Here is a 27,242-nt window from a genome sequence, read left to right on the forward strand (position 1 = left end):
ATTCTATAGCCATAAGATATTTATAACACTTAATTCCAAAAAACTTTTAGAAGTTTTTAGGGGCACCTGGGTGGTTCAGTTGGTTAAGTGGCAAACTTCGGCCCAGGTCATGATCTCAGTTCATGAGTTCAAACCCCACATTGGGCTGTGTGCTGACAGCTCAGAGCCTGGAGCTTGCTTCGGATTCTGTGTCTCCCTCTCTCTCTGTCCCTACCTCACTTGCACTCTGACTCTCTCTCTCAAAAAAAAAAAAAAAAAAATTAAGAAAAATTAATAAAGGAAAAAAAGAAATGCTTTTAGAAGTGAATTATATCTTGTCATCGATAAAATAAATTGCTTACTCCCAAATACCCCAAATTTAGATTATAGACATTAAAAATGTTAAACACACACCTACCATATGACCCAATCATTCACAGCTAGATACTGATGCAAGAGAAAATAAAGCATATATTCGTACAAAAACTTGTACCTAAATGTTCACAGCCACATTTGTAATATCCCAAAACTAGAAATCTGTCTACTAAACAGGTAAATAAAAAACCAAATTGTAGGGGCGCCTGGGTGGCTTAGTCGGTTAAGCGTCTGACTTTCGCTTAGGTCATGATCTTGCGGTTCGTGGGTTCGAGCCCCGCGTCGGGCTCTGTGCTGACTGCCAGCTCAGAGCCTGGAGCCTATTTCAGTCTGTGACTCCCTCTCTCTCTGACCCTCCCCTGCTCACGCTGTCTCTCTCTCTCCTAGAAATAAATAAAACATTAAAAAAAAAAAAAAAAACCCAAATTGTAGAATCATAAACTCAAATACTACTCAGGAACAAAAAGTAAAAAACTATACCCCACAAAAAGGAATCTCAACATAATCCTACTCGAACAAACCAGACCAAAAAAAGGAGAACACAGGATTCCATCATATAAAATTTTATATTTGAGATAATCTAATCTGGTAACTAATCCACACCAGGGTCTCTCAATCTCAGCACTACTGGCATTCCTGCCAGAAGCTTTGCTGTGTGGGGCGGCCACGAGCATCCCTGACCTCTACCCAGAGGTTCCAGGAGCAACCCCGGCCCTCAGTCTTAAAGGTGAAAATCAAAAATGTCTCCAAGACACTTCTAAATGTACCCTGGAAGGGGGCGGGGAGGGGAGGGAGTGAACTACGCTGAGAACCACTGATGCATACCCACCGATGGGAAGCAGATCCACAGTTGTTGGAGTGTGGGAGGATTCCAAAGATCAAAGAGGAGAGAAAAACTTGTAGGGGTCATAGATATATTTATTACATGGATTCAGTGAAGGATTCACAATACTGACACTTACCAGGCTACACATTTCCAATATGTGTGCTTATTGGGCCAATATTTTATTATCTATTTTGAGAGAGAGAGAGAAAGAGAGCACACAAGCAGGGAAAGGAAGGGCAGTGAGAGGGGGAAAGAAGAGAATCCCAAGCAGGCTCCACTGTTAGCGCAGAGCCCACTGCGGGGCTTGATCACACAAACCATGAGATCATGACTGAAGCTGACATCAAGAGTCAAACAAGAGTCAGATGCTTAACTGACTGAGCCACCCAGGCACCTCAGCAATACAGACTTTTTATAAAGTTCCTACTTATGTTTGTGAAATTTCAAACCTAACTCCCATAACTTGACTTGTAACTCCAACATAAAGTAAAATTTAAAGTTATCTTTCCAAGAGACTAAAGCCACAATAAGAGATATATACCCTGGCCAGCTGAACGGCTCACTAATGTTGTTTGCTAGCTGGCTCTCAACTCCCAACTTCAATAAACATCGTCTCCTCTGGCCCCCAATCACCCACCTTCCTTAAGTTCTAAATAGGCACAATACAAATAAACTTTTTTCTAACACTCTATCAACCTATCTCACGATACAAGAAAAATCAAGCCTAAAATACGTTAAATACCTTCCAAGTCAGTAAGATGAAGTATGTATGTTTCACGGGCTCTGGAATTGCCTCACTGACTGCATTCTTGGAGAATTGACCATTTTTCATGCCCTGCTCCACCATGCTGGGATTATATCATACCCAAAGACCACAACTAGGAAGACAGAGGGCTCCACAAAGAAACTGCTACATTTGCTGAATTCCTACCCTCTCTTTCTCTTACGCCTCCATGGCATTCAATGCTCTCATTGCTTTTAGTTTTTCAACCAAGAGTGCAGTCTGGGGGCGCCTGGGTGGCTTAGTCGGTTAAGCGTCCGACTTTCGCTTGGGTCATGATCTCACAGTTCGTGGGTTCGAGCCCTGCGTCGGGCTCTGTGCTGACTGCCAGCTCAGAGCCTGGAGCCTGTTTCAGTCTGTGACTCCCTCTCTCTGACCCTCCCCTCCTCATGCTGTCTCTCTCTCTCTCCTAGAAATAAATAAAACATTAAAAAAAAAAAATTAAAAAAAAAAAGAGTGCAGTCTGAAATGGCAACCCCAACACCCTGAAAACCTGATCGTATCTCTGGAGGGAAAGAGTCTCTCCTGCCCTCAATTCCCTTGAGAATCACCGCTCACGTTCAGTGCTCAGCTCCTCTAATGTGTTCAGTGTTCATAGCACTACTCATGGTCCCAGCTCTTTACCTCACTGGTTCTTTAGCAGCAAAACCAGCATAACCTGCACCCAGGATAGCTCACGGGGATGCTTTGACAATCAACAAACAAAAAGCAGCTTGGTAAAATGTTAAGCACAGTATCCAAAGGAGCAGTATGACTGGTAACTAAGCAGCACATATCCAGGTCTGAACCCAACGTCACCAGCTCTTTGGTAGGCCTCAGTTCCTCCCTTACTATCCACACTTACAGGACTGAAAGACACTCGGCACACAGGAACGATGGCACTGACAGATTTGGTACCAGTAATTTTCATGGGGATGGATTCACTCCTGGCCTTCTACCATTACGCAGTGATTAAAAGTCCACCAGGGCAGTGGCTGCAGCCACCTAGACACTGCCACTACAGACTACAAAAGGAGCAATTCAGCTTTCAACTGACTGTAAAACATGGTAACAGAAGAGCCCATCTGAGAACCCCAAAAAGAAACAATCTAATTTTTGCGGAGTATCTCTTTGCCTGGCCTCGAATAAAATAAAAAGTAAAAGTGAGAAGCTGGCAGCATGTGTTCAAATAATCCAAGGCCCCCCTTCTAAAGTTGACCTCACAATGTTATGTGCCTCAAAATTCCTTTTTATCAACTACACACTTTTTAAAGTACAGCAAACACTCAAATCACTGCAAAGCAGAGAACCGCGGTTTAAATAAAACACTTCCAGTGCCTGTGTTTATTTAGAGAGGTTACCAGGGTAACACTGTGGAAACAACAAAGCCCTTGGAGTCAAGATGGCCACCCAACTCTCCAGGTCAATTTTCCTTAACCTGAGTTTTCTCAATTGTTTAATCTTTTTTCCCCAGTTCTAAAACAGAGATAACACACCGTTACCTCCCTGGGAAGCTATACTAAAGACCGTTTATTTCTGAAATGACCAATCCACCTCTCAATTTTCTGATTCAGCCACAAGATTAATCTGGAAAAGAAATAGGTTAAGTCACTGATTTTAAATATATGGTGTAACCTTTACTTAAGTGGGGGCGGGACACCTAAATCCATATACAGTCCTCGAAAATGAATGCTTTTCCCCCAACTAAACATACTAAATATACTCTAACTCTGAATCTTGATGGCCTTTAGATGAAAATTTCTCATCGAAATAAAACAAGTCCTCCCACAGCCAGGAGAAAAGGAACTGAAAAACAAGCTTTCCTATGGGGTCCTAATCAAGCTTGCTTGCTCATTGCCTTTTTGGAGTTCAGCACACTCCACTCCTGTACAGACAGGTCAGAAGAACCATTTCACTCCATTCCCATCCCTCAAAGACGGCTTTCAAGATAAAAACCTGGATTCCTCAGCCAGGAACTCGCTGCCCACCAGTTGGCCCCCAGTATTTTAGCATAAAATGCTATAGCAGCTTCAGTTCTTTACAAGTAGCAAAGCAGACACCTAAATCCCTAGTCTTTGGACTCTCTCCTCCCTCCCCACTCCCCAACACCTTCTCTCAACCCCTCCAACAGCTCCCTGGGGTGGCCCCCTCCAAGCTTCCAGCCAGATAAATCCTTTTACTTCTCACAGCCTAATTACCCTACTACACAAATGTAAATTGCCTCCTCTTCTGGGCAAAGACTTTATTCCAAAGAGCTTGATTTCCTAAGCTTCCCCGTGCCAAAAAAAAAGAAAGTTTTCCACCAGCCCCGTGAAACCGATCTAAATGTTGCTAGCTAATTAAAATATCCTCTATTAAGCAATCCTAAACTCCGGGTTCTTTCCAACAAGGGCTATTTTATCTCTAAAAACCTGTGGGTTCTTCCTAATAGTTCACATCTTAAGTGAATCAATCACAAAATGACTACCTGAAAAAGCACAGGGGAAAATGGGAAATTTGAAAACTGTACCCCAGCTGCTATCATCTATCATTAATCCAACTTCTCCCCAAGCACCTTCCAGCAGCACTTCCCCGTGATAAAGGCTTTCAAATACAAGAAATAAACGCCCCCAAATATGGCCCTCAAAAATCCTACAAAGCTCCGCTAAACACATGATGAAAAACGTCCAAATGAACACACATCTCTTCCCAGTTTTCAACACCAAAGCGTTGGAAATACTTCCGGGAAGCCTTTTCTGTTGATTTCTCAGGACCAGTAAACACGGTATTTTGTTCCTCTCCACCTAAGGAGAAAGTTTAACAAAGCTGGCATTTATTTAGTGAACGCTCGTTAACAAAAGCAACTTAACTACATTCACTTTCAAACTCCAGTTACGCACGTTAAAAACTAGTGGGAAGGCAATTTCATAAGAGACAGGAAAAGTCTTATAAAAGCAACCAGAACCGGGGGGAGGGAGAGAGTAAGTCACTGTACAAAGGCCCCAGTTTGGGAAGAGGAAAAAGCTCCGGACGTGGACAGGGGAGCATAGCTGCACCACCACTGTGAATGCGCCTAATGGCATCGAAGGGCGCACTCGAAAATGGTTAAAACTAGAAGTTTTACGTTATGCGTGTTACCACAAGTATCTTTTTTTTTTTTTTAGTTTGTAGGAAATCAAACGTGCGCCCGACTTCCCCTCTCCTCGGTGGAGAGCTGTTGGTCGTAGCCACCACGTCTTTCAGGTGGCTGTAATCAGAATGGGTGGGTTTCATGGGGACACAATTAAAACTGAAAAGCCAAGGAGCCCCACGCTGGATAAGAAGGTGACGAAGTTTGCAAGTGCGTGAGCCCGCCCGATGATGGAAAACCTTCCCCTGAAACACGGAAGAGGTTTCTTTTTTTTTCTTTCCGCTACTCTTTGTTTCTGGTTTCTAAGGGTGAAGGCCGAGCAGCAAGTCCGAACTCTACAAATACGTACTGCGCACCTGGGGAGGAGCGAGTGACGCGACGAGGGGCTCGAGCCGGGGCCACCGCGCAGGGGTAGCGCGGTTCTGACCGAGGCACTTCCCGCGGGGCGGGGGAAGGAGAAAAGGAAGACCGGGCGCCCGAACCGGCCTCGCGGTCCCGGCCGAATGAAACCTACCNCCCGCCACGGGCCACGCCCCTGCTCCGGGCCACGCCCCCGCCGCGCGCAAGCGCACCCCGGCAGCTGTGATTCATTCATTACCGCGACGAGTTTGCTTAAGGCACCTAGAGGATTCTCCACCCGCTCTCAAAGTCTAGTAGGAGAAAATGTCCCCACCTCCCCACCTGGACCTACTCATTCCCAGCTTTATGTAATCAGAGCTGGTGCAGAGGCAGCGAGGAAGTTCTGTTTACTAGAATATAAAGGAGTTAGCTAGGCAAGGAGGGCAGGGTACTGGTCAGGCCGGGCAGAACTGCTGTGCAAAATGCTGTCTCCCTAAGCAAGTATCGTCCTGCACCAAGAATGTCTGTGGCCTCTGTCTGCCTGGCCTGTCTCCCTACCACAATGGGAGCTCCTGGGTGCAGAGCTCGTGGCCTAAATTCCTCTCACCGAACCCATTAACCAACAACCAAAACATGGCTGAAGATTTAACATGTGCTCACAGATGGTTTTTTTAATTCTTTTTAATTTTTGAGTTTATTTATTTATTTATTTATTTATTTATTTATTTATTTATTTATTTANGCGCGCGCACTCCCTCCCCTCCCCCCACTCCGCGGATCGGGAAACTGAGACCCGGGGCGGTGGGGGAAGGGGGGTTGTGAAACCGCTCAACCCAAGGTCACCCGACAGGCGAGCGGGCCGCGGACTCGGCGACTCCCCGGCCCGCGCCATCATCCCCGTGCGCAGGGCCCCGGCCGCAGGCCTCGGGGTCGGGCCCGGCCTAGAGGGACCGGCGGGGTGGAGGACCGAGGCCTGCGAGGAGGAAGCGACCCTTGAGGNCTAGCGGAGCCGCCGCCGGCAGCCGCCAAGATGACCGGCCCGGGACAAGGAGCAGTGGAGTACTCACCCCTTCGGGACCGGAGCCCCGTTGCCGCTTGGCACGCCGGGCGCGCCGCTCTCCTCCTCCATTTTAGGCTCCGTCGCCGCCACCTCGGCCGCCGCTTCGACCCCTGCCGCCATTTTCTCCGCGTCTGGGCTTTGTGTGAGGGAGCGGGCTGCACGGCGCTGCGCCTGCGCGCTCACGTGACNCACCGAACCCATTAACCAACAACCAAAACATGGCTGAAGATTTAACATGTGCTCACAGATGGTTTTTTTAATTCTTTTTAATTTTTGAGTTTATTTATTTATTTATTTATTTATTTATTTATTTATTTATTTATTTATTTTGAGAGAGAAAGAGAGAGGGAGAGACAGAGAGAGAAGCCCAAGCAGGCTTCATGCTGTCAGCTCCGAGTCCGAGGGGCTGGATACCACCAACCGAGAGATCACGACTTGAGCCAAAACCAAGAATCAGGTGCTCAACCGACTGAACCACCCAGGTGCCCCCAACACGGATGTTTCTTGAGTGAATTAACAAGCAAGAATCCAAACATGATGGAAGAAATTAGTCACAGGCCAGGAGAGCCCAATAACCTTAACTGGGGCCCCTTTCTGCCTACCCCTGGATTCCTTTGTCCTGAAGGCTTGGCTCCTCAGGAAACAGGTTTTCAAAGGCTGTTACAGGATGTGTCCTGGGGAAACCTCATTGGCTTGGGAAGAGGCCAGAGCCCAGGAGATTATTCAGAGGCCTCAGGCTCCCTTTCCCCACAACACCCAGTGTCTTTGAAGTGTTTCACTGAGCCATCTTGCAGACCTTTCCATCCAACCACCAAACTCTCTCTGGGTTTACAAAGGGAAAGTTCTCTTTACCCCTTCTCTCACGGAATGGCTACAGATCACCACGCTCTGGGGGAAGATTTCATCCTCCACACCATCCTGGCTGCTTAATTCTTCCTGGTGATTCTGCCCCAGGCTGAGAATTCCAGGCCCAGAGAAGAAATCCAGTAGCTCGGCCTGACAGAGGATAGGCCCCACTCCCACATAGTTCCCAAACTCATGTGTCTCACAAAATTCCCTCCTACCACCCATCTTCAAGGACCTCCTCCTCTCACATCCACTCTGCTCTACTAAAATCTCCTGGGGACACCAACGATTCTCCCGTGGCCCCACTGGAATCTAAGCTTACTATCCTGTCCCTAGACTGGAAGGGTCCCTGGGGCAGAAGGAGCCTCACAAACCTCTGAATTCCCTTGCTCAGCAAGGCTCCAATGTGGTGGAAGAGACCATAACAGTCCATCAGAATGATGGAGACAGGTCGGAATCGAATGCAAAACAGCAGGGATGGGAAGCCACCTGTCTCCCCAGTCCCTTCTCCCGTAGTGTGGCTGACAATGAGCCAGGCCCTGGCTGAGGAGACAAGCCCTTCCAGGCTAGGTTCCTATGGGCTGGGGGCCGGTTGACTTAACCCAACACTGCCCACATTCCTGGGTTTTGCCATTTCCCGAACTATTATCTTCTTCACACACTTTCCTTTAATTGACACACTTTCTTTTCCTTTCAAGAAATAGGTTTCTAGGGGTGCCTGGGTGGCTCAGTTGGCTAAGTGTCCAACTCTTTGATTTCGGCTCAGGTCATGATCTCAGGGTTCATGGGATGGAGCCCCGTGTCTGGCTCTGTGCTGTTAGAGGCTCTGTTTGGGATGCTCTCTCTCACATTCTCTCTGCCTGTCCACTGCATGCACATGTGCAAGTACACGCTCTCTCTCTCTCTCAAAATAAGCATTAAAAAAAAGAAATATGCTTTTAAATTCTGCTTTAAATCACAGCACATGTTGAAAACTTGCTAAAATAGTGTATTGTGAAAAATAGGAGGGTACTGTTAGAAATTCAGTCATGCTCCCTGCCAACANGTGTGCAAGTACACGCTCTCTCTCTCAAAATAAGCATTAAAAAAAAGAAATATGCTTTTAAATTCTGCTTTACATCATAGCACATGTTGAAAACTTGCTAAAATAGTGTATTGTGAAAAATAGGAGGGTACTGTTAGAAATTCAGTCATGCTCCCTGCCAACAGCTCTGAGCCTAAGGCTCATTCTCTCTTTTGCTAGGGTTAAGCGTCATTAAAGGCTGCCTAGCACCAAACTAGAATCTTCTCCTCATTTTATCTAAAAGTGTTAGAAGAGGGGCGCCTGGGTGGCTCAGTCAGTTGAGCGTCTGACTCTTGATTTCAGTTAGCTCAGGTCATGATCTCACAGTTCGTGGGTTCAAGCCCAGCACAGGGCTCCGTGCTGATGGTGCAGAGCCTGCTTGGAATTCTCTCTCTCTCCCTCCCCTTCTCCCTCTCGCTCTCAAAATAAAAAAGTAAATTAAAAAAAAAAAAGGTGTTTGAAGAGATTTGCAAAGGAAACGTCTTTCTCTTTTCGTAATGGCACATCCTGGGGCCTCTGCACTATCTCCAGGGGTAGCACTCTCCAAAGTTGCCCAGAGAGAGGAAGGTGCCTGGCCTGTAGAGTAAAAAACTGCAGAGGGCCCTGGGCGCTGGCCGAGCTGAGAGACTGGGGTATGATCTGTTCTACAGGCCACCGGAAGCCTACAGAGCCACGCTCACCTTTCCGGCTGCCTCTATCTGGCCCCTCTGCCCCTCAATCACAGGGCTCCAAGCACAGCTTATCTGCCATTGGGCTCCTCCCACAGGTGGCACCCTGGTGCCAGCCTCCAGACCTTTGCCCCATGGCCAGGCTAGCTTCCCCGTGCTGTTCATCTAAGGCAGAAAGGCTTTTACTTCGTCTCTGGGTGAGCCATACCCCAGACAGGCATTCATGAAGAAAACAATAGAACCTACCAGACTCTGTGCTAGGCCCATCAGGGATGTGTGACCTTGGGTGAAAAACCCCACCTCCATGTGCTTATCTGCAAATGGGATTAATTAAGGGAACCCCAGATCCCACCTTTCAGATCTGCGCTGAGGAATAAATGTGACCCAATGCAAAGAACCCTCAAATGTACGCGGCTCAGAAAGAGCTTAAGAAGTAGATGCTGTTACGAGAGTGACCATATTCTGCTTCCTTTCCTGAGTCTTCCAGGAAATAGGAAGTAGAAAGCTCAGCAGGGGATTGGGGGGCATACAGACTGGGGGGGGGTGTCAATCCTAACTCTACTTCCTAGAGCTGGAATAGGGGGGCTCTCAGACAGAGGCTTCCCTGCTCTGAGCCTGGATCTTATCTGTAAGATGCGTGGTCCACTCTGCATGCAAAGTAAGAGGAAACTTTTCCTCTTACATCTATGTATTTTAGGTAGTTTATTATATAATTCCACTCCCTGCTCTTCACTGGAATACCCAGGCTTGGCTTCTTCCAGTGTTGTGCAACAGATCCCTCAAAAGCAGCTGAGGGTTTTGTTTTATTCTTTCGAACCTCCTTGTGGTCCCTGACTCCCCTCGGGTCCCAAGCGCCTCCCTGTCGGGCCTCAGTTCAGAAACGTAACTGACAAGTCCATTTTGTCCAGCAAGGGCTGCTTTTATTCTTTCAGGGTGGGTTTTGGAAATGCAGTGCAACTTTATAAAGTCAAGGGTGCCAGGAAAGCGAGCCTGCCGGTGCAGAGAAGCGCAAGAAGCTTGCGGAACCTTCCAGCCCCACGGGCACCCTGGTGCGCCCGTGGCCGCAGCTGCCAGCCCCCAAGGGGCCGGGTGGACCTCAGAACAAGATCAGGGTGCCTGCTCTGTCCAAAGCCCGGGCCCACGCCCATCTGTCCCCGGGTACAACGGTGTGCAAAACAACTGGAAAACATCTTCGTGTGGGATCACAGAACCAGCTCCGCTTGGTGGCTCCTGGCCTAAAAAGCATTCTGGCCGTGCAGGAAGGGTCGGGCAGTTTCGTCCTTCAGATACCAGGGCGTCACCAGCTGCCTCTGGCCCTGCTGGCCCGGCCTTCACACAGGGGTCTCCTCTGCCACCTTCTTCAGGAGTCCAGCTGCCAGTGAGGAGTGCGGGGAGCCCTCGGAGCCGTCTGCGTCCCGGATCTTCAGGCGAACTTTCTGGTTGGTCCTTCTCCACTCGGAGTACAGCTGACAGTGGTAGCGGAAGGAGACCTACAGGGCAGTGGCGGGTGGGGGGGAGGGTTTGGGAATGCCAGTGGGCTGCTCTCCACCCCCAAGGGAGAAAGACTGAGCCCCTGGGGCACCTGCTTTGGCCCAAACCAGGACTAGGCTCCTGCTTTCAGAAGCAGGGACAGTGTCCATATATTTCTCAAAAAGACTGTGTACATACACCCATTTGCTCTCCTGGGAGAATTCCTCACCGGCATTCCGGACCCTGCAAAAGTGCAGGGGTCTGCAGCAGGGAGCAAGGAGCTCCCTTTCTGTTTCTCTCAGGATGGAACCCAAGTGGTACAGTCTCTCGGAAGGGATTAAATGTCAGTGGGTCACATAGTTGCCAAAACTTGGAAGCTATCAAGACATCCTTCAGTAAATGAATGAACATATAAACTGGGGGGGCATCCAGACAAGGGAATATTATTCAGCGCTAAAAAGAAATGATCCCTCTAGCCATGAAAAGACATGGAAGAACCTTAAATGCATATTACTAAGTGAAAGGAACCAGTCCGAAGGGCTACACGCTGTAGGATTCCAACTCTACGATATTCAGGAAAGAAGAATCTATGGAGACAGTGGAAGGATCAGGGGTGCCAGGATTGAGGGAAGGGAGGGATGAACAGGCGGGGCACAGAGGATTTTTAGAGCAGTGAAACTACTCTGTACATACACTGTAACGTGTACAACTACCATATATGACTACTCTATACATACGCTATAACGTATATAACTGCACATATGCCACGACGTATATGACTAGTCCGCACGTACGCCATGACGTATATGACTACTGTGCACGTACGCCATGACATATATGACTACTGCGCACATACGCTATGACGTATATGACTAGTCTGCACATACGCCATGACGTATATGACTAGTCTGCACATACACCATGACGTATATGACTACTGTGCACATACGCCATGATGTATATGACTAGTCTGCACATATGCTATGACGTATATGACTAGCGTGCACATACGCCATGATGTATATGACTAGTTCGCACATACACCATGACATATATGACTACTGTGCACATATGCCATGACGTATATGACTAGTCTGCACATATGATATGACGTATATGAATACTGTGCACATACGCGTGCCGTATATGACTACTGTGCACATACGCCGTGACGTATATGACTAGTCTGCACATACGCTATGACGTATATAACTACTCTGCACATACGCATGACGTATATGACTAGTCTGCACATACGCTATGAGGTATATGACTACTCTGTACATACGCATGACGTATATGACTGCTGTATATGATGACTCTCTATATACACGATAATGATAGATGCACTCACTACACCTCTGTCCAAACCCCATAGAATGTGCAGCTCTAAATGTGAAGTCTAATGTAATCTGTGAGCTTTGAATGAAAATGATGTGTCAACAAAGGTTCATCTCTTGAGTTAGGGTTGGGGAAAAAAAAAAAAGGTTCATCTCTTGTATCAAATGGCCTCTCTGGTGCCATATTGACAGCAAGGGAGACGGTTGGTGGGTGTGAGGATATACGAGAACTCTCTGGATCTCCTGCTCAATTTTGCTGTGAAGCTAAAGCTGCCCTAATAAATAAATACAAAATCTATAAAAACTTTTTAAGTCAGTGTCAATGATTCATAGTCTTTGATCAAGCAATTTCTGGGAAGCGTCTGCACACGAGGTGCCCAAGGCCACACTNAAAAAAAAAAAAAAGATGGAAGGACAGAAGGAAGGAAGGAAGGGAAAAAAAACAGATTGGAAAAAATCCCAGTGTCCATCAAAAGGGATTAGTTTAATAAATACGGTACATCCAGACCATGAATCCCTGTTGGTGGCTGCCTTTTTTTAAAGGACGTTAGCAAACTGAAAACAAGCAGACTACAAAGCAATACCTACGGTTTCGTACTATTTGTATTAAAAAAAAAAATGCCTTGGAAAATACTGTTTGTGGAAGGAACGCCCACAGCCAGACGCCAGTGGTCATACCTAAGGGGAGACCGGGATCCTCTTCTGAGCGAGGGTCCTAACGGCTCTCAGAAGCCTGTTCTGTCTATCTGTCTCTCTCACTCGCCTGCTCTTCCTCTCACCCTCCCGGCCTCCCCCTTCCCTACCCCAGCCGGTCCTGTTGGGCTCATGGGTGGTGGGGCTGGTACCCAATGCAGCCGATCAGGTGCCCTCATCTCCTTGGAGTGGAGGCTCTCACCCGACTCGTGGCTTCCCTGGACCTTGGCAGGGCTCGGATTCTGGAGCTCCATGAGATACTGGGAATCGCTCCCGCCCGGGCAGGGGCAGGGGCAGGCAGGGAGGCCCCCGAGCCGCTGACCGCACCCCTGGCCTGACTGCTCTGAGCCTGAGACCCCCGATGCCTGCGCTCCGGCTGGCAGCCACTCACCAGCGTCCAGAGGACGTAGATGGTGAACAGGGCAATGGTGAGTGCGATGAGCCCCACGGCCTCGAGCCGGCTGTGGAGCCGGAGGTGGTCCTGGGCCCCGCGCAGGCACAGCCAGCCCGAGATGGCAGCCAGTGGCGTGATGAACAGGAAGCAAACCATGTCACAGCACAGCGTCCGCTTCTCTGTCCGCGGCCCCGGGTCCTTCAGCCACTGCGGGGTGGGGGGAGGAGCTGCTGAGGCAGGCTACATGTGGTGCCCCCGCTAGCCCCGGCCTGGGGATGGGGCGCAGGACCGTCTTGATTGGTGGGCCCTGCGGGACCAGCCTCCTACCTGGCGCCTCCCTCTGCCCTTTCCTTCCTCCATATACTTATTGAGCCTGCATACACTGTACAGACGGGGAAACTGAGGGCACAGGGGCCTGCCTCATCTGTACAAACTCACACCACTAGTCATCCATGAAGCCAGAACTGGATGCCAGGGAGTCCTGCGTGCCCTTGGCCGCTATGCTACACTGCCTGCCCCAGACAAAGGGGCAAGAGAAATGGGCTTCGCTCATGGTGATTCTGGTGGAGGGAACAGAAAGGTCCGCACCTGCCCAGAGCTTCTGGGCCGGTGCGGGAGCTATGAAATGGGGTAGATGGTCAGGGAGGGGATGACCTTGCTGAGGAAGCGACAGTGAGCTGAACCGAATGAGCAGAGCAGCCGCGTCAAGAGTGGGGGAGGCGGGGCCCCAGGGTGCAGAACAACTAATGCAGAGGCCCTGATGTGGGAGCATGTGGCCCGGACGAGGCACAGCCAGGAGGAGGCCCATGTGGCTGGAGCACAAGAGCAATGGGGCAGGGGGCAGGCGGGGACTGCCTCTCCCACTAGCGTTCTCCTAAGAGCCCAGCTCCCGGGTGGAGCCAGGGGCTTTCACAGGAGCCCAGAGACATCACTCTGCACCACTCTGCTGCCCGCTTCCAAGCCAGGCCCAGAGGGCGTCCGTGCATCCAGTGGTACTCTGGGGAGTACCGGTAACAGCCACCACACCTGACAGTGCTTCTCTCCATCCTGACCCATGACACTCGTGCTAAAGTCTAAGCTCCTGGCCACAGCCCACTAAGCCCGGAGTGGCTGTCACCACCTCCTTCCAGCTCACTCTCCTCCTCCTGGAACTGGCTTCACTCCAGCCACCCAGGCTTCCTCACGAACACCGAACTCGTCCTGGCCTCAGGGCCTTTGCACCTGCTGCGCCCTCTGCCAGGACTGCCCTTCCCCAGGCTGGGTCCCTTGGCTTTGCTGGCTCCTCATTCTTCAGGTTTCAGCCCCAGGGGTGACCAAATGAGAAGGGGGGGTGGTCATCACAGGGTCTGTCAAGTCTGGCACCTCAGGCCTGGTTCCCCACCCACATCAGCTGAATCCACCGTGGGGGCAAGAAATGGAGAAGTATCATCCCGGGCAGTTCCCTCCTGTGGCCCCCTGCCTGCCTGCCTTCCCTCTGGCCACGCCAACCTCAGGCTGGCAAGCATACCTCTGTGAGGGGCCGGGGCCGCTTCTCCACCGCAAACTCCGTATGGCACAGCTCGCAGTAGCTGGTGTTGGACGAGGAAAGCCACTTCTCCAGACAGCTCTTGTGCACGGCGCCCAGCGTGCCGGTGCAGCCGCAGGGGGAGAGCAAGCTCTCCCCGTTCGCTCCCTCGTGACAGATCCGGCAGAAGGGACCATCACTAGACAGAGATGAGGCACGTGAGCAAGAGCTTCCTGCCCACGCCGGCTTCACTACCCGCTGGACCACAAGCTCCGCACTGCCACTTGGCAAACTCCTACTCACCCCTCAACGCCCAGCTCCAAACGCCTTCCCTTTGTGAAGCTTTCCTGGATTCCCCGAGGTATAGGGACGTGCTCCCTCCCCAGGGTTCCCACGGCACATTTTTAGGCGCCACATGAGCACGTCTTGTTCCTGCCCATGCAGCCTCCTTCTGCCTCCAGGACTCTCCTAATTGTCCTGAGCGACCAACCCGCTCTGGCCTCTCGGTCCTTCAGGACTAAAACGGAGCTGACAACAGCCTCGATGACCTCAGGCCTGACCGGGGAGAACACCACACACCCCTGGTCGTTGGGACTGATTCAGGGAACGGCATGAGGGAGGCACTCAGAGTCACTGCGAATTAATTCCTGAAATTCTTTTTTTTTTTCCCCGCCCCTAAATTCCGCACCATAGGCGGCAAGGCTGATCTGCGGCTGGCAGCAATCTGGTTTCCATGTGGAGCGTGTGAATGATGCCAAGCCGAGGGAAGCAGAGCCAGGCGACAGGAGAGGCCCTGTCCTCTCAAAGACGCCATCAGAGGCCCTGGATCTAGCCACACCTGAAGGCCGGTGCATCCAGGGAGAGTGGCTTCCCTGCCCCTGCGCACTAGGCCCGGCAGACAGACGTAATATAACGTAATGTGTGTCCACGGGCCGTCACTTCGGGGAAGTCTTGGCCCCAGCCTGGGCTCTGGGGATCCCGGGGCCTTCCTGGGGCAGCTCAGGACTGGGGGTGTGGCCTGGGGGGGGTGCGCAAAGGTTGTCCAGCACATGAGTCATTGTTTTCCAGACATTTCTGCCGAGAGAGAGAGAGACAGGGCTGCAGGAACACGCGAAGGGGGCGGAGCAGGACGGCCAGACAACAGCAGGCTCCCCTCAGAGACTGTTTTCTCTCCTCTCCTTGGCATCTCCCACTGTGGGGCCAAGCCTGGCCGCTTTGAGGCCAAAACCCTGAGCGGGGACCCTCATGGCTTCTTTTTCGCCAATCTTGTGCCCGCTGGGCTGTGGCCGCCTCCCCCCTGACCCTGTACCCCCCTCGCCCAGAGTTAACAGGAAAAGGAATCCCTGCTCCGGAGACGAACTCCAGGAAGTGGAAGGGACTAGAGCATCGAGGAAGAGCCACGTCAGTTGAGGGGGGCGGGGGGGGGGTCTGTCCCGCGGAACCCTATTTCGGAAGAGCCAGTTTGGAGAGAACAGAACAAAAAGGAGACCCGACGTATCACTGAGTGTTCGTTACGGACTGTGAGGTGGTCCAAGCACGGCACGTGGCCAAGCTGCTGGTCTCACAGGGAGCCCGTGAGGAAGGTGCGATCTGTGCCCTCCTTTCACAGATGGGGAAACTGAGGCACCAAGGGGCGAACTCACACAGCTGGCAGCCTGTGAAGCAGGGGTTTGAACTCAGGACGCCTTGCTCCACGGCCCGTATACCCTGAGCGGCTAGGCTACGCTGCTTGTTCCAAACGGCCGAGCAAGAGAAATGGGCCTTGCTCATGAAACTGTGGCAAGAAAAGCACACAAACGACACGCATGAGGAGGGAAGGGACGAGGGGAGAGCACACGCCAAGAGCAAGAGAAGGGAGAGAATGAGCGGGGAAGCAGGCAGAAGCCACGTGGAAGAGACTGCAGGGGAAGGCCGGGAGGAAGGGCTGCGGAAAGGCTCTGGGAAGCTTCGAGAAGGGCCTGGGCCTGCTCACAGACTGGTGGGCAGAGGGCCAAAGGCTCAGGACGATAAAAGCCCTTTAGACAAACGGCAGCCTCCTCCCTGGGAAGGTGGCTCTGCCCTGGTCTTCAGCCCGGACAGGCTTGGGCTGAGCTATATCGAAAATCAAAGGGGAGGGGCCCCTAGGTGGCTCAGTCAGTGGAGCGTGCGCGTGACTCTTGATCTCAGGGTCGTGAGTTCGAGCCAGCCCCATGCTGGGCTCTGTGCTGACAGAGCCTGGAGCTGCTTAAGATTCTCTGTCTCCCTCTCTCTGCCTCTCCCCTGCTCACACTCTGTCTCTCTCTCAAAAATAAATAAACATTAAAAAAAAACACATTTTTTTCTAAAGTGTTTCAAGGCTGGGCACCTGGATAGCTCACTCAGTGGAGTGTCCAACTCTTGATTTCAGCTCAGGTCATGATCCAAGGGTCGTGGGACCAAGACCTGCAACAGGCTCTACACTGAGCATGGAGCCTGCTTGGGGATTCTCTCTCTTCCCCTGGCCCCTCCCCTTCTCGCCTGCTCACTCACTCTCTCTCTCTCTCTAAAATCAAAACAACAAAAAAGAGTTTAAAAAGTAATAAAAATTATTACAATGGCATCTTTTATGTTATGTATATTTTACCACAAAAAAAAAAAACTAGAGGGGCACCCAAGTGACTCAGTCGGTTAAGCATCCGACTCTTGATTTCGGCTCAGGTCGTTATCTCACGGATCCTGAGATCAAGCCCCAAGTCCGCCCCACACTGACAGTGCGGAGCCTGCTTGGGATTCTCTCTCGCCCTCTCTCTGCCCCTCCCTCCNATAAAACGTTGAAAAAATTAAAATAAATGAATAAATTAATTAAATGGATTTGAATTTACATGGGGTTCACTTCAAACGCTCTTCCTTGGAAATGATGGCGAATTGGCAAAGCAGGCAGGGTCAGCTCACCCGCGGGTCTGGAAAGCCGGCCCCAGGTCTTAAATCCTTTTCTCGAGTACCTACGCGGTGGCAAACCCAAAGGCAGACGCTTCATGTGAATGAACCATGGCAACGGACTCTCAGAACAACGCAACGGGGAAGGTGTCCCCATCTCAGAGAGAGGAGGGTGGAGTGACAGGTCCCGGGTCCCAGAGGGAGAGATGCTGCCAGGCAGGATTTGAGCCCGGCCTGCCCCGTGACCACTTCCGCTTAACGCCACTCCAAAACGCGCTCCTTGCCAACGTCTCATCTGCAGACTTCAGCTGACAATCTGGAATTTCCGCTTTTCCCGAAGAAACACGCCTGGGCCTCTGTTTCCACGTGGCGATGATGATCGGGGCCCCACTCTCTGGTCTATTTGCCCACCCGGTCCCTCCAGATGACTCTGACCCCCCTGGGCTGGGAGGATACCGCTTGGCCTGGGCAAAGACACCTGCTCTGCTCAGTCACCACTCACCTTGACGTGTCCAAGGCTCGGATCACGGTCGAGAGGAGCCGGCCGTCCCTTGAAGTCACCTGCGCCACATACTGAGGTGGCCCGAGGCCAGTGGCCTCCACGACCTTGGAGAAGGCAGGGCTGCCGGAGCAGTCGCACAGGGAGCCAGGGAGGTGACAGCAATCACCAGTCGTCATGGCCACAGGGAGCCCTGCGTCCTCAGGGCCCGAGGCCCATGGTCCCAGGAGCCTGGGGAGAGGCCCGGCATGGAGGTTAAGGGAAACGTTTTCAAGCCAAACACCGAGCGGGGTTTGAGTCCAGCTCTCTGAGCCTTAGTTGCCCAGTCTGTAAAACGGGGCTCTGTGGGGGTGGGGAGGCTAGGAGGATTCAAGGAGATGCCACGTGCACCTCACCCCAGGCCTGGCGCACAGTAGGCGCTTGGTTATATTATCTCTAACTCTCCTGAGAAAAGTCACGGGTCCAGCCCTCAAGGCCAATGACCCCTCTAGACATGGTAACAGCACCTCCCAGGTGCCACCACACAGCAGGCCTTCAGTGACTGTGAGGTGCCTCCTCTGGCGGGACCCATGCCCGCCAACCACATACACGCTTGCCCTCCGTGGACTGGATTTCTGGGGCTCGGCTCAGAGCACGTGAGCCTGCCTTTGAGTTGGGCAGGACGGAGCTGGAAACCTGGCCCAAGAGGTCACGAAGGCACACCACATGGTACCTCCTTGATGCCTCAGGCTGTCAGGAAAAGGGCCCCAGGCTGGGGAGGGCTATGGCCTCCGTTCCCACCAGGACAGCTGCCCCGAGCCACGCCTGTGTCCTCCAGGACAAGCGCCGGGCAATCTGAAGTCGGCGGGCAATCTGAAGTCCGCTCTGGGTAGTCGGCTTTGGCAGTATGCCCCACTGTCTGCCCCACTGGAAGGAACCCTTGGGAACCTCCAGCCCCACCCCAGGAGCTAGCGAGACTTGGTGTGTTTCCCTTGAGAATTTCCTGGAAGTAACAGGCAATGCAGGAGCCCTGGTGCTACGGTCCCCGTGCTGAACTTGCCTTATCCTCAGCCTCTGTCTCCAGGAGCCATGGCCCGGGGACGCGAGGAACACTGAGGCACCCCCTGGGCGGCTCTCACCACCCCCCGCCGCAGGCCCAATCTGAGACCCGGCAGAGAAGGGGGGCAGATCGGAAGTGATTGACGAACTTTTGCATCCAGGCCATCTGCCAACGCGTCAACACCCTCCGAAGAGCTGGGCCAGAAGCCCTCCTCGCCCACCTAGCCTTTCTGGGCGGCTGGAGGCCAGATAAGCAAGTATCAGCCCCCAAGCAGGAGGAGCAGGAGGAAGGCTGGGTGACGGAGATAACATCCTCAGGGCGGCGGCCGGTCATGTTGTGTGTGCTCCCGTCCATCCCCCTGCCTACGACCACAACCTCCAGCTCAGAGGTCAACGGGGAGCCTGCGGGCGCTCCGGGAGAATGCATGCAGTGGGGAGTCCGTCCTTCCGGCCCCTCCAAGCATCGGCCTTAACAGTCCTGCAAGTAACTAGCACCACGAGGACCAGCACGGCTCCCAGACGTTAAGTTCCCAGATGCCGACAGCGGGTATGGCTCGTGGAGGGCCTACCACACACGGGGTACTGAAGAGCTCACTGAACTCCAAACAGTTGCTGTTAAGTGTCCCCTTCAAAGGCCACCTCCCCGGAGAGGCCTCCCCCAAACTCCCTGGCCAGAGGGCCACCGGCGTCCACATTGTCGCACTCGTGGAATGTGGCCCTCTCTGAAGGGTTCTCATTTCTTCATCCACCTGTGTACCCACGTCTGCCTTCCGTCCCTCAGTGAGTTCTGGGAAGGGGGATGCCTGTCGGACATGCACTCTGCCATCCCCAGAGCCTGTCTCGGGTCTGGCACAAAGCTGCCGTGTTAATTTCTCAGTCCCCAAGCGGTGCAGAGAACCAGCCCTCTTGACCCCCCTGTACCCTGGCCCGCCAGCGCCCATGATGGGAATCAGAGGTGGTTAGAGGCTCAGAGGTCCGTGCAAACACAGAGGCCTGAGCTTGGAAGGGGCCAAACTCAAGGCTCGACTCGGCTCTGGGGCTGCTGGGCTGGGAGCGTGAGCCGTGTCTCAAGTGAACTTGGCCCAGCGCCGCGGGGGGGCGGGGGAGGATATATTTTGCTGAGTCTTCCCAACAAACACACAGCCTGAGTCTAATCTTTACCCCCCATCTGACAAGTAAGGAGATGAGGCTCAGAGAGGGGCAGCTAGTTGCCCAAGGTCACACAGCTAAAGAAGGGAAAGTACCAAGATTCGAATTTAATCCAGTAAGCGGGTCTGGGACTCAAAAGACCTGGATTCTTTTAAGTCTTGACCCTGTCACTGATGCTGTGTGTCCTGGGATGAGCTGCTTTGCCTCTCTGGGCCTCATCCTTCTCTTCCGTCAAGTAAGTTGAAGGAGCTGGTGGACTATATCTGCGGAGAGACATCTTTAGAAGGAGCCACCAGGCTCAATTCCTCTAGCAAAACCTCTAGGTTCATCTGCGGTGGCGCTGGGGGACTCCAACCTGCCCAGCCTTCTTTTCCTGAAGGCAAGAAACTAGAGGAAGAGTAATCAGAGGGCCCTAACTCCCTACGGTGTCAACTTGGGCAAACTGCTTCTCTCTCTGGGCCTCAGTTTTCTCATCTGTAAAATGGGGGTCATAATGATACCCAGGTCCTGCACCCATAATTAAGAAGTCAGTAAATACATATGAGCTCTTAGGATCACTGCCATCAGCCTACTGGGCTGTCGTTAGAGGGCTGGGTGAGACAAGGCAGTCAGAGGCTGGCACACGGTAAGGGCTCAGGAGACGCTGTTATTTTTAGGAGGGATGTGGAGCCTGTGAAATGCACCCGGTCCTCTTCACTCACCACAGAGAGGCTGCTGTGTGTCCTTCAGGCCTTGCGTGGCCCTGCATCCGAGGCCAGGTTTACTCCCAGCTCTGCCCTCATTTGCTGTATGGCCCCCAGGGAAAAGGCTTGCCTTCTCTGAGCCTCAGTTTCTTCATCCGTATAACAGGGAACATTCCTAGTACTTCCACCTCTTATGGTCCCTAGAGGATTAAACGAGCTAATCATATAAATTCTGACTCCCCTGTTTTGAGCAACCCACTAACAGCCAGGCACTCTGCTAGCAAGTCCTTTGTATACAGGGTCTGGGTCATTACAAAAATATTTACTATTTTCCAGGCAGAGCCCCACGGAGAAGGAGGTTAGGGAAGGCACTTAGCGACCGCCTACTGTGTGCAGGGCTCTTTTCCTCATCCACCACCTTCTAAATTCTCCTAACAAGCCCCCATTAGGTTGGCGCTGGGATGACCCGATTTCACAGACGGGGAAACCAAGACGCGGAGAGGCACCTACTGTGTGCCGGGCCCCGGGGACCTGAGGCCGACCTCGAGACGGGAACTGCGATCCCCTCGTTCCACGGAAGGCTGAGGCCGAGAGTCTGAGCCTGATCTTCCCGCTCGGGAGCCAGGCTCGGGCCTCGGACCCGGGGCCAGCTCGCAGACCCGCGCCCCCACCCGGTCCCACACGCCCGCCCGTGCCTACCTGATCCGCGGCCGGGCCGGGCGGCCGCGCAGGCCCCTTCGTTAGCCCCGGCCCGGGTCCCGGCCCGGCCGGTCCCCTCAGCGCCGCAAGCTTCGCTCGGGCCGGCACCTGCGTCCGGACACCGCCCNCGTCGACCAGTGCTAGTTAATAAATAAAATCATTACAGACACGAACGTGGCTCATAGCAAAGGGATTTGTAAGTGTTCATCACCTCCCTTATGCTTCTCACTAATCCTGGGAGAGAAAACGAGGAACTGTATGATCACACTTCACGGCGGGAAAACAGCCCGGAGAAGTTAGTGGGCTGTGGAAGAGCCTGCAGCCAAGGTCATTTACTCGTCATTCACTTATTCATTCACTCATGCGATAGGTTCATTCACTGGATGCAATAAACATCAGTAAGAGGGCCTGTTATGTGCCAGGCACTGTCCTTGGCGCTGGGGACACAAGGTTGAGTAAGACAAATACTGTTGCCTTCACGGACCTTAATCCAGGGAATTGAACAACCAATTGAGTAGTCAATTATCAATTACAAAAGTAATAAATTATGGCAAGTTGGGGGGGCATATCATGGAATAATTTGGAAAGCCCAAAAATATTTCCTTGAAAAAGAAGCAACTGCACTGAAAATTAAAATAAAGTACAGGTGAACTAGGAGAAAAGAGGGAAGAAGAACCCCAGGCAGAGTTCAAGTACATGCAAAGAGCTGAGGTAAGATGGAGAATTGCCTCAGTACTTCCTTCCCCTCCTGCTCTGTCTTTATGGAATACACAGGCCAGTTCGATTAACTCGGTTACATGCAGTTGAGTTGTACCAGCTTTATTTTTCAAAAGTGAAAAGATAAATCATAACGTTGTTTAAAAGGCTAGACGGAAGAGGTAGGAGGAAGGGGACCGAGATACAAGTTAGACTCTTAAAAATATACCTTGTTTTGTATATTTGGTTTTACGGCCATGTAAATATTTTATGTAATTATAAAACAAAATTTGAAGCATACAGATAGCCCTAAAAACAAAAATAAAACGAAGGAACCTCTGTATCCAGTTGGTACAAAACAACAGAGATGAACTCCTACTGACTGTAACCAGGACAGCTTGACGCTACATACCACTACCATATTGTTGATGGGGATGTTGCAATTGTTACTCTGAGCTTGTTGCATATTTATTATGGGATAAAGCAAAAGCAAAGGAGTACTTACACTGATGGCAAGGACTGGGATTTTCAGAGGGAGTGAAGGAGGTAGGGAATATAAAGTTGCTTACGTTACTAAAAATCCTGTAGTCTTGAATTTGAATTGGGAGTGTTGTGATGTATTTTATCTACATAAAAAGCAAACATTTCCTTGGGCGGTTGAGTGCCCAGCTCTCGATTATAGCTCAGCTCATGATCTCACAGTTCGTGAGATCGAGCCCTGAGTGGAGCTCTGCACTGATTGCCTAGAGTCTGCTTGGGATGCTCTCTCTCTGCCCCACCCCTGCTTACGTTCTCTCTCTCTCTCAAAATCAATAAATAACATTAAAGAAATACATGTCCTAGCTCTGTCCATTGAAAAGGTCTGAAACAAAGGCTGACTTTGTTGCAGTAAGCACTCCTTTAAGCTCAGATCATGGTCTCTAAATAACATTTCTAGTTGAATGCACCAGGGAGCCTAAGGCAAATATCTGACTCTGGGTCTGGGGCAGGAAATGTACAAGATGAACCTGGTGCATTCTGGTATACCAGAACCCACAGGCATTAACGAAGCCATTACCTAGTGAGGTAGTGTCAATGGGACCCAGCTAAGAAGCTCTCACTGGCCACAAATAGGATTATTTGCCCTGCAATAAAGGTAATGATTGCAGTAGATCAAAACACGTCAAATGTATAAATGCATTCACTAGGGTTTTAAAAATTCTTATCTTAAAATAGTGTTGGGGAGGGCACCTTGCTGGCTTAGTCTGTAGGGCATGTGGCTCTTGACCTTGGGGTTGTGAGTTCAAGCCCTCCATTGGGCACAGAGTTTACTGTTAAAAAAAAAGTTAAATTTACGTAAAAGTTGAAGAAGTAAAAGTTACAGAGCTCCTACAAATACTTACTTGCCCAGATTCCCCAGTTGTTAACATTTCTGAATCTTTATTTTTAAAAATATTTTCTTTTCCTTGTTTGTTTGTTTGTTTATTTTTAGTAATCTCTACACCAATGTGGGGCTTAAACTCGTGACCACAACATTGAGAGTCTCATGCTCTATGGACTGAGCCAGCCAGGCACCCCTTCACTGTATATTTCTTAAGCATAAGCACACTCTTCCACATAAACACAGTACCACCTTCAAAATCAGGAAATTAATACTGATCCAATAGTACCATGTAAGTCCCAAATCCCAAAGATTCCAATAAAGTCCTTTGTTTGTATGTTTATGAGAGGAAGGGGGGAAGATAACCTTAATCAAGCTCCATGCTCAATGCAGAGCCCAACACAGGGCTCGATCCCATGACCCTGGGATCATGACCTTAGCCAAAACCAGGAGTCGGATGCTTAACTGACTGAGCCACCCAGGCGCCCCTCCAATAAAGTCCTTTAAAGCTCCAGCATCCATTCCATCTCATACACTGTATTTTTCTAATTCCAGTATCCTTCATTCTGTAACAATTCTTCAATCTTTTTGTCTTTCACGACCTTGATACTTTCAGAGAGTATGAGCTAGTTAATTTGTAGTAAGTTCCTCAATTTGCATTTGTCTAATGTTTTGTCATGCTTAATGCACTGGGAACAAGAACAGCAGAAGTGGTAAAGTGTCCTCATAGAATGTTGATTTCCTCCATTACTGATGATGCTGGCCTGTTTCAACTGGTGTCTGCCAGGTCTCCAGCCTGAGATAGTAGGTTGCACTTGTCAATAGTGCTTTTATGGGGGGGGGGGGAGAGACTTTGAAATTAACTAAATATCTGGCTCTTCAACAAAATATCAGCCACTAGATTTATTTTCCATTGATGACACACCAATTTTTTTTTTTTTTAATGTTGTTGTTACTTTAGACACAGAAGGTTTCATTTTTACTTCCAAGAATTCTGGAGGAGGATGGCTGCTGGCACTAGCTTGGTCAAATGATGATAGTAGGGTCAGCGACTCTGAGGGTCTTTGCGTCTTTTTCTCATGGTAGTGAGATGGGCTGCTGCCATTGCAGGCATCACCTCCTCAATCAAGGCAGGAGGAAGGGAGTGGCATGAAGGTGTTAGCCTTTTTAAAAATCAGATTACGGTTGCCTCATAATTTTTCTACCTCCATCTTTGTGCACTTCCTTACATACTGGCTCAACAAAATGTTCCAAGGTGACTTTTTCTTGTTATTTTTACCTTCCCCAGCTCTGGAAGCAACCGTTTCTCCAAGGAGCCCTGGTTTCAATGGGGAACGACATTAAAATTTTTTTTTTTTACATTTATTTATTTTTGAGAGACAGAGTGAGAGTGAGGGAGAGGCAGAGAGAGGAGGAGACACAGAATTGGAAGCAGGCTCCAGGCTCTGAGCTGTCAGCACAGGCTCACAGGCTTTGAGCTGTCAGCGCAACGTAGGGCTCAAACCCACGGACTGTGAGATCATGACCTGAGCCAAAGTTGGACACTTAATCAACTGAGCCACCCAGGCGCCCCAGGAAATAACATTTAAAAACCAAGACCTAGTTGCTGGGTGTGTTCACTGCTACTGTTGTATCAATTCTTACTTTTCTCATTGTAATACACATGTGTGTATGTATCTATATATAGACACTTATCTACCTATTATCCATCCATCCATCTTTAAAACCATGAGTACATACAATACCTCTAATTCTAATCTAACACCAAACTTTATCCCAGACATTTTACATGTTTCTAACTTCCTCCTCTGACTGAGAAACCTATGTCACATGATCCCCGGTGCATCTACTCATTTTTCCACCCCATGTATAACTTAACTCCTAGATACATTGGCCAAGACTCAGTCCCAGATACATACCTCCTACTCAATTCTACTCCTATTGGGCACACTGGTTGAAAGCATGTCCCCAACAAAGGAGCTAAGTCCATGCATCTTAACTAAAAATAAAATAAAATAATAAAATAAAATTAAACCCAAAAAACTGAATCAGTCACTGAAGGTTGGGAGCCAACTCAAAATCTCAAAATTTATGAAATTCCAAAGTGGACAAGCAAAGAATCAAGTATTTATGCTGGGCTGTACAATTTGTACCCCAGGGTAACCACACAGACAAAGGGAAACTTCTCTCTACAGATGTATTCTAGAAATAAGTGAGGAAGGCTAGATTTTGAATATCACTGTTCTGTAACCTTAATGGATTGTGAATCCAGGTGACACTTTGCAACAGCTACAGATGAGACACATGCCACAAATGAGACACACTCTGACATCATCTGCCTCCTAGTGCGTCCGCACATCACCTCCAAAGCACTCCATCCTAAATCTGATCAACCTCCAGATATATTAATTTACAAGAAATGCAGGGGGCAAAGGGAAATGTTAAATGACACCATAGGTCCTAGAGACAAAAAGCAGATGGGTGGTTGCCAGGGACCGGGGATGGAAGGGGGAATGGGGAGAAACTGCTTCATGGGTACATGGGTTTCTTTTCGGAGTGGTGAAAACAATTCCGATTTAGAGTGTGATGATGTTTGCACAACCTTGCCCATGTACTCAAAACCACTGGATGTCCATTTTTAAATACTTAGAGAGTTTTAGGTTACATGGACTTTATCTCAAAATTTTAAAAAGCAAAGAGGGGGGGCGCCTGGGTGGCCTAGTCGGTTAAGCGTCCGACTTTCGCTTAGGTCATGATCTCGCGGTTCGTGGGTTCGAGCCCCGCATCGGGCTCTGTGCTGCCAGCTCAGAGCCTGGAGCCTGTTTCAGTCTGTGACTCCCTCTCTCTCTGACCCTCCCCTGTTCACGCTCTCTCTCTCTCAGAAATAAATTAAAAAAAATTTAAAAAAATAAATAAATAAAAAGCAAAGAGGGAGAGATCAGAAGGATGTCATCAGCAAAATTCAGACAGAGAAGACCACAATACAAATGACAAAAGCAAGTCCCTCATCTATAAATCAGGACTAGTAAGGGGGCGCCTGGGTGGCTCAGTCGGTTAAGCGTCCAACTTCGGCTCAGGTCATGATCTCACGCTTCGTGGGTTCGAGCCCCGTGTCGGGCTCTGTGCTGACAGCTCAGAGCCTGGAGCCTGCTTCAGATTCTGTGTCTCCCTCTCTCTCTGACCCTCCCCTGCTCACGCTGTGTCTCTCTCTCTCAGAAATAAATAAAACATTAAAAAATTTAAAAATAAATGAAAAATAAAAAAATAAATCAGGGCTAGTAAGCTATGCCCACCTCCTAAGGTCATTATGAATACTATGACATGTCAAAGACTCCCGTTTCATAGAATGTTCTTGTCTTTTACATGCCATAATTTATTTAGGTTGGTACAGTTCCTCAAAAACTTAAAACACAGAATTACCATATGACCCAAGCAGTTGCATTTCTGGGTATGTACCTAAAAGGATGGAGACCAGGACCTAAACACGGATCTGTACATCCACGTTCATGGCAGGGACACCCGCAATGGCCAAGTGGAAGCAATCCCGGTGTCTGCTGGCGGATGAACGGACAAACAGGAAGGAGACTGTCATATGATGTGCTCTTCCTCAGCCTTTTATCCAAAAGGAAATTCTAACACCTGCTATCATGTGGACAAACCTTGAAGACCTTATGCTCGATGAAATAAGCCAAACATGAAAATACTGTAGGATCCCGCTCACAGGTCCCCAGGTCCCCAGAGGAGTCCCGTCCACAGAGAGTAGATAGATGGTGGGAGCTTGGGGGGGGGGGGGGGGG

The 27,242-nt window shown here is 50.2% G+C and overlaps 2 protein-coding genes across 5 annotated transcripts in view; both read right to left on the reverse strand.

Moving 5' to 3' along the window:
* Positions 1 to 6,601, reverse strand: part of HNRNPM (heterogeneous nuclear ribonucleoprotein M) — a 39,791-nt gene extending 33,190 nt beyond the window's left edge. For both annotated transcript variants that reach the window (XM_077745673.1, XM_077745672.1), the window contains exon 1: positions 6,456 to 6,601. In XM_077745673.1, the coding sequence (XP_077601799.1) occupies positions 6,456 to 6,568 (113 nt within the window). In that variant the 5' untranslated portion in view covers positions 6,569 to 6,601. The remainder of the gene's footprint in view (positions 1 to 6,455) is intronic.
* Positions 6,602 to 9,919: 3,318 nt separating this feature from the next.
* MARCHF2 (membrane associated ring-CH-type finger 2) lies at positions 9,920 to 21,505 on the reverse strand. Of its 3 annotated transcripts, XM_077745703.1 has the most exons (6): positions 21,390 to 21,505; positions 20,709 to 20,890; positions 17,824 to 18,051; positions 14,430 to 14,625; positions 12,920 to 13,129; positions 9,920 to 10,515 (listed from the first exon to the last, which is right to left on the reverse strand). In XM_077745703.1, the coding sequence occupies exons 2-6, from the start codon at positions 20,753 to 20,755 to the stop codon at positions 10,357 to 10,359; spliced, it is 840 nt and encodes a 279-aa protein (XP_077601829.1). In that variant the 5' UTR covers positions 20,756 to 20,890; positions 21,390 to 21,505; the 3' UTR covers positions 9,920 to 10,356. The 3 variants fall into 3 exon arrangements, with proteins under 3 accessions (XP_077601829.1, XP_077601830.1, XP_077601831.1); XM_077745704.1 differs by lacking the exon at positions 20,709 to 20,890; XM_077745705.1 differs by lacking the exon at positions 12,920 to 13,129.
* Positions 21,506 to 27,242: the final 5,737 nt, after the last annotated feature.

Source organism: Crocuta crocuta, unplaced genomic scaffold (assembly GCF_008692635.1).
Source record: "Crocuta crocuta isolate KB4526 unplaced genomic scaffold, BGI_CrCroc_1.0 scaffold650, whole genome shotgun sequence".
Lineage (NCBI taxonomy): Eukaryota > Metazoa > Chordata > Mammalia > Carnivora > Hyaenidae > Crocuta > Crocuta crocuta.